The sequence below is a fragment of the Chaetura pelagica genome, unplaced genomic scaffold (assembly GCF_000747805.2).
Source record: "Chaetura pelagica isolate M959 unplaced genomic scaffold, ChaPel_1.0 scaffold301, whole genome shotgun sequence".
Taxonomy (NCBI): Eukaryota; Metazoa; Chordata; class Aves; order Apodiformes; family Apodidae; genus Chaetura; species Chaetura pelagica.
The window spans coordinates 343,966-350,910 of record NW_009952150.1 but is presented as its reverse complement, the minus strand read 5'-3'; the positions used below and the strand labels follow the sequence as shown (position 1 = coordinate 350,910).

The following is a 6,945-nucleotide window of genomic DNA, read 5'->3' as shown; positions in this document are numbered from 1 at the left end:
GATCCAGATCCTTTTCCCCAGGATCTGACAGAAAGTGTGATTCCTGGGGAAGGGAGGGAGGGGAAGCTGTTTTCCTGGGACACCCTGTCTTGCAGGCTGCCTGCTGTGCCAGCCTGCGATGGTGGAAATTAAGACTCTTTATGCTGGTTTCTAGAATTTCACCAGGGCTTGACCTTCAGCAGGGCTTGCCATACACTGAGGTGCAGACTTTGGGGGAATTTAGAGGCAGGGATCCATCTCCCTCAAATGGGAGCTAAGGACCTGCTGTACGTGCCTGACTAAGCTTCAGCTGTGGCCACCTCTGTTCAAGGCTGAGACCTTCCTTGGTGGAGCTGAGGGCTGAACAGGAGCAACAGGGAGCACCCCTGAGCTCCAGTGTTAGCTTGCTCTTCCTTTGTCGTCCCAAGCATTACAGTGGTCACGTGGAATGTGGGTACAGCCATGCCCCCGAATGATGTGACATCCCTGCTGCACCTCAACACAGGAGAGAGAAATGATGCAGATATGATCGCCATTGGGTAAGAGAGTAACGTGCAGGGCTCCCTCCCATGACCTGCCATGTCTCTTTTTGGGGAATCTCCATAGCCCTGAGGGGTGGGAAATAGAAGAGCTGCAGCCCCAGCCTCCCAGGGGAATGGTGAGCAGGGAGGGATTTGCATTGCAAGTGGTAAAATAGCAGAAAAGGTAGAGAATCAGCTCCTATGAAAATGGAATAGCTGAAAGAAACCAAAACCCTTGAATCCTTAGTAGCCTTGAGCCCTCGGAAAGGCCGTGTCTGCCTGTGCTCTGCAGAGCCAGGCCTTGGTGAGTGCTGCTCTTGACATGACCCTGGCAGCTGTGGGGTCAGGTCTGTAGAGGCATTTAACTCCCCTGTTGGTCCTCTGGAAGCATTTTCCTCATCTCAGCTTTTGCCCATGGTATTCAGGCCTCAAGGGCATAAATCTGCTGTTCTTTCACAGCCAGATTGGCTCTGTGCCCCCTGGCAACACTTAACTGCTGGCAAGAGTAGTGCTGTGCCAATGTGGTTAGACTTCGGTGGTGTGGCTAGTGAGGCAAGCTCTGCCGGAGCCTAAGGGAAATCTGGTCCCTTGAGGTCTGCTGTGGTGTCTGCGGATTCCTGCTAAGACCAAGGATGTACTGCCTTTCCACAGGAAGCAAGAAGTAGCCTCTGCCTGTGGGCATGAGGTGGAAGAGCTGGATCTGCCTCCAGAAGGCTCCCAGGGCCTCCGCCAAGTGCTCCTTGCCCCAGGCAGGGAGTGGTGTAAGGCTGAAGCTGTGGGAGTTGTGATGCTGTGTTGCAGCCAGTCTCCTGGTCCCCTTGGCCTTGTGGACCAGCGTGGTGGGGCTGCAGAGGTAGAACTGAGCCTGGATGGATGGGGCAGGGGGTGTAGCTGACAGCAAGGGACTTGCTGGGACTTTGTCCTGCCTGGGCCAGGGTGTCCTGCTGCTCCTCACCTCCAGGGTGTCTCTGGCTGTGTCCTTCTTCTGACCCGTGTCTTTGTGCCCCAAGCACTGGATATTTTTGGGCAAGACATTTCCTGATTCTGCCAATCTCTGCGGATGTTCTCCTTCCCTCTCTTCACTAATTGCTGAGCTGGGAGGAGCACTATTAACCTTCTTTTTGTTGCTGCTCAGAGCTAGGATGCATCTTGACACCTTGTGCTGTGGTACTGGTGAGACTTGGCTTCTCTGTGGAGATCAGTGCAGCTGAAATGTCTCTTAAGCCCCTCTTGAACCCAGAGATAGGATTTTGTCAGACTGTTGCTCAGCCCTGTGCAGCTGAACTGCTCCTTTTTTAAAAAGGGCCAGGGCTTTGTGGGTTCAGGGTCACTTATGCCATCTGCTAGCACATGGCCCATCATTGCTGAATTGGGGATATGGCTGGTTTGTGCTCTAAATGCATGGTCCCCCTTTCCTGACCTGGCCCTGCTCCCCAGCACTGTGATTTGGCACCTTTCCCAAGGAGCTCTTGCTAGCTGGGATGCAGACACCTTCCCGGTGTTGCTGAAGGACCTGTCCTTTTCTTCCCAGGCTACAAGAGGTGAACTCTAAGATAAACAAGCGCCTGAAGGATGCCCTCTTCACAGATCAGTGGAGTGAGCTTTTCATGGATGTGCTGAGCCCCTTCCACTTTATCCTGGTAAGGAGGTCCCAAAGGGGTTGGGCAGCTGGTGTTCCCTTTCTGCCTGCCAGGCAGGTGACCTATGGGGAGGGAGAGCTGGACTGCTGGGTTGGAGGGAGGGGGTGTGGTGGGACAGCCCACAGCCATCCAAGCAGCATGCGAGAGAGCCACCTGAGAGCTAGCAGTGCATCTCATCAGTGTGCTGTCTAGCTTGTGCCACCCTGCTCCCTTTTCTGCACCTTAGGCTTCCCATGTAGTCCTTTGGGGACGCTTGTTGCCTGCTGCATTGTATCAGGGCAAGGAGATGAATGGGAACAAACCTGTACTTTTGGCAGCAGCCTGTGGGTCCCAGTGCAGGTTCAGCTTTCCAGGACACTTGCCCCAGAGTGTACACAAGCCTTAGCATTGCTGGGCTTATCCCAGTTGTCAGTTCCAGAGGGTGTGCATACATCCCTAAGCTAGACTTGCAGTTAATCATCTGGGAGGCATACAGGGGATAGAGGTACTGCCCCTATGGCCTGGAAGTGGAGGAAGCTGTCCCTGCCCCCATGGACTCTGCTGTGGTTACCATCCTGCTTCAGCCCCTGCTCCCACTCCAGGTCAGCACGGTGCGGATGCAAGGTGTGATCCTACTGGTATTTGCCAAATACTACCACCTGCCCTTCCTGCAGGACATCCAGACAGACTGCACAAGGACAGGGCTGGGAGGCTACTGGGTGAGTGTGGTCCTGTGGGAGCAGGGGAGAGGGTTGGCTTCCTGAGGAGTCATGGGATCCTTTTGGTGCAGGGCAACAAGGGTGGGGTGAGCATTCGTCTCTCCATCTTCGGCCACATGGTCTGCTTCCTGAACTGCCACTTGCCAGCACACCTGGAGAAGGCAGAGCAGCGCAAAGAGGACTTTGCTACCATACTGCACATGCAGCAGTTCGAGGGCCGTGCAGCCAGTGGCATCTTGGACCATGAGTGCGTACCCCACTGCTTTGCTCCCAAGTCTGGGCCACAGCATTAGTGCTAGCCCCTGTCCTTGACCACCTCCAGATAGCCTCTGGGGTCTGTCCCTGGAATCCTAGCACAGCTTGGAGATGGGTCTTGCCTGCAGAGCTGCAAAATTGTCCTGTGGCCCAGTGGGCACCCAGCACGGTGGGGCAGGTGTTAAGAGGGGTCCTTGGTCTCCTCTGGGCACATCCAGGCTTAGTGCGGTTCCTGATATATTGGTGTTCTTGGGGTTTGGGACTGGTGAGGTGGAGGGCCTGGCTTTGCCCCAGTGTCTTGGTTGCATGATCTGAGTCTGGTGGGTGCCTCACAGTGGCAATTTCCACGCTCAGTTTCTGCCTTTGAAAGTCAGGTCTGCTTTGTTAATGGTGCTGACTCCTACCTGAGGGATCCTGGCAGGGCTTGTGGCTGGCCAAGCTGTCTACTGAGCACTGACTTGCACTGATGATCCTGAGAGTGCCCATGCTGCAGGTGGAAGCTGCCCGCAGGCTGAGGATGTTTTCCGCTTGCAGTGCTGCCTGGCTTCAATAGCCTTGGCCCTTCCAGCCCATTGCTTTCCCACCCACAGCCTCGTGTTCTGGTTTGGGGACCTCAACTTCCGTATTGAGAGCCTTGACATCCGCTTTGTGAAGTATGCCATTGACAGCAACATCCTGAGCCAGCTCTGGGAAAAGGACCAGGTGAGAGGGATGAGCATGCAACATTGGCCTGGACCCGTCCCTGCCACTTGGCTCTTGCCAAAACTGCCCCTGCAGCTGTGGGGCAGGACATGTCTCCTTGCTGCCTGTGGGGCACAGAGGGCCCTGACTCTCTGGGGAGGGGGTAGCACCAACCCAAGTGGTCTTTGCAGGAGCTGGGCACAGGCTTCATTTGTGCTTGGAAGAGCTGGAGGCATTGGGTCTGCAGACTTGCTGCTTGCATGGAATGGACAAACCCCAAGAGCTGTGTGGGGCTTCAGCAGTGGGGCAGGGATGTGACTGTGTGTGGGACAGAGAGGTCTTGGGGGCTTCCAGAGAGGTCTGGCCATGCGGCTGGTGTGCTACCCCACCTGCTCTCTTTCTCACAGCTGAACATTGCCAAGAGCACCTGGCCTGTCCTCAGTGGATTTCAGGAGGGTCCCTTGAACTTCCCACCCACCTTCAAGTTTGACGTGGGCACCAACAAGTATGACAGCAGGTAGGAAAGTAGGGCTGAAGGATGTGCTGGACCTGGGAGGGGACAGCAGGACTAGGGGTTGCAGGAGTGGTAGGGTTCTGAGCCAGGGTGGGTGCTGGTGCCAGTGAGGCAGGGGCTGACGCCGGTGTGGATGGATGGGGGGAGCTGTGCTGGGGTGGGCACAGGCAGGATGACAACTGTCGTGCTGGAGCCAGCGTAGGTCTGTCCCTGCAGCTGCACTGAGCTGTGTGCCAAGGTGAGCCACAACCCCTGCCTGTGGGTGCTGTAGTGCTGGGGGAGGCAGTGTGGGGTGGAGCCCACTGGCCTCTGCCAGGCAAGAGATGCCCCTCTGTGCCCTGCAGTGCCAAGAAGCGAAAACCTGCTTGGACTGACCGCATCCTCTGGAAGATCAAGTCTCCCAGTGCTGGGCTTGGCACAGGTGGGCGCCAGCCCAGCCGGAGTGTCCTGTCAGTGAGCCAGCTCTGCTACTGCAGCCACATGGAGTACACGCTCAGCGACCACAAGCCGGTGGCTGCCATCTTTGCAGTGCAGGTGGGCATTGTCCAGGGCCACCAGGCACACAGGCAGGAGCCACAGGGGTGAGATGACCAGCTAGTGCATGCAGGGCATGTGGGGCTTATTTTATTTTTTTTATTTTTGTTTGGCAAGCTCAGCTGTCATGCTGCTGGTGATGGATGCATGAGGGCCCAGTGCTAGGCTAGGTGCCTTGGGCATCAGGGGCATATCTCTTTAGCATGCCCTTGCTCACCATGTACATGTTTCTCTCAGTTTGCTTCCAAGGCAGACAAGCCCCCAGTTGAGATTTATGTTGCTGACGAATGGAGCAGGCCTGAGCAAGCAATTGTCAGGTACAAGATGGCTGCTGGCTTCCACCGGAGCTCCTGGGACTGGATAGGACTTTACCGGGTAGGGGCTTGGGAGCTGCTGGGGCCAGAGGGAGTGGGGTGCACTGCGCAGCTTTGCAGGGTCCCTTCTGCCTACCCCACTCCTGTGGACACAGGTGTAGGGTGTGGACCTTTGCTCTGCACTTTCTTCCCTTGGAAGGCCCTGGCAGTTAGCAGTATTTGACCAGTTACCTCTTCCTGCTGCTCTGGCTCTGTGGCCCCACAGGGATGTCAGGCACTGCTGGGGTGCTGGAGGCAAGGGCACTGCAGAGTGGGTGCAAGGACTGAGTGAGAGGAGAGCCAAGGCTGGGCACGGGTGATGGTGCTGAACAGGACTGATGGTCCTGTGTCGCCTCTCACCTGTGCTCTCCCATGTATGTGCACACAGGTGGGCTTTCGGCACCCTAAGGACTATGTGTCATATGTTTGGGCCAGGAGTGATGAGGGAGAGCGCTGCCTGGAAAAGCAGCTGTGTGCACAGGTGAGCTGGGGCCAGCCCTGCTGTGTGCCCACTGGGCACATGTGACCCATTGCAGGGGGACAGTGGCTTCTTTATGCTCCTGATAGGACAGGAGGGCACCTCTGGATTGCTTCATGCTGAGCCTTGGGCAGGCCCACTGTGCTGACAGCAGGGGTTTCTTCTTTCAGCTGGGGCTAAATGCTCTCTGTGGGGCTGGGGGTGGGAGGGGGCACCCCTGTGCCCAGCCCTGGTGCCCAGCAGCTGTCTCTGGGCTGCAGGTGATATTCTCAGAGGAGGCACTGCCCAAGGGGAAGGGCGAGTACATCCTTGGATACTACAGCAACACCTCCAGCAGCATCGCTGGCGTGACTGAGCCCTTCCAGGTCAGCATGGGCAAGGGGTGAGGCTGGGGGCAGTGGTAGGGATGTGGTAAGGGGGCTTGACTGCTGTGGGCCCCACAGCTTCCTGTGAGTATCAGCCAGCAGTGCTGATGCAGGGGTGCAGATCTCCCTGCCCAGGTCGGAGGAGGGTAGCAGTCCCACAGACAGCTCAGGCAGCAGTTCTGAAGAGGAGGACGACAGCACGCTTGTCCTGTTGGCCCCCAAGTCCCGCAGCCCCAGCCCAGGCAAGATGAAACGGCACCGGAGCCGAAGCCCCAGCCTGGCCAAGTTCCAGGGCCTCATCCTGCGGCCGTCGAGTCGGGACAGGGGTATGAGCCGCAGCCCTTCCCCCCAGAGCCGGCGGGGCCTCCCTGGGGACATCCCCACCATCCACTTGCCCCAGGAGGAGCCGGCATGCAGTGGAGCCAAAGGCAAGAAGCCAGGGCAGGCAGCTGACAGCCACGAGGGCAGCTTCTTCTCCCAGACTGTGCGGGAGCAGGGTGGCCCCCGACGCGTCTCTGCAGACAACGGAGGAGCCGGCATGCAATGGAGCCAAAGGCAAGAAGCCAGGGCAGGCAGCTGACAGCCACGAGGGCAGCTTCTTCTCCCAGACTGTGCGGGAGCAGGGTGGCCCCCGACGCGTCTCTGCAGACAACGCCCTGGCCAGAGCTGACCCCAGAAGCCTGGGGTTACTGCCTGCGCTGCGCTTGGAGACGATTGACCAGGCCATGGGCCAGCAGAGGGAGAGTATGGACCGGGGCTACCTGTGCCGCAGGATGAGCCCCACCAGCCCCCCAGGCTGCAGCACCTCCCCAAAGGAGGGGAACAGCCCCCAGGAGTGGGACAGCCCTAGCTGTGCCATGGGCCACTGATGCGGTGTCCCCTTCCTTCCTCCCCATCGTGGGCTTGCTGTGTGTTTTCCTCTGCCAC

At 57.8% G+C, this 6,945-nt stretch overlaps 1 protein-coding gene across 1 annotated transcript; it reads left to right on the top strand.

The window, feature by feature from the left end:
* The first annotated feature begins 414 nt into the window (after positions 1–414).
* Positions 415–6,887, top strand: INPP5J (inositol polyphosphate-5-phosphatase J). Its single transcript, XM_010006545.1, has 12 exons — positions 415–518; positions 2,032–2,140; positions 2,722–2,838; positions 2,910–3,085; positions 3,684–3,795; positions 4,182–4,291; positions 4,633–4,822; positions 5,060–5,197; positions 5,564–5,656; positions 5,914–6,018; positions 6,140–6,446; positions 6,574–6,887. The coding sequence occupies exons 1-12, from the start codon at positions 442–444 to the stop codon at positions 6,885–6,887; spliced, it is 1,848 nt and encodes a 615-aa protein (XP_010004847.1). The 5' UTR covers positions 415–441.
* Positions 6,888–6,945: the final 58 nt, after the last annotated feature.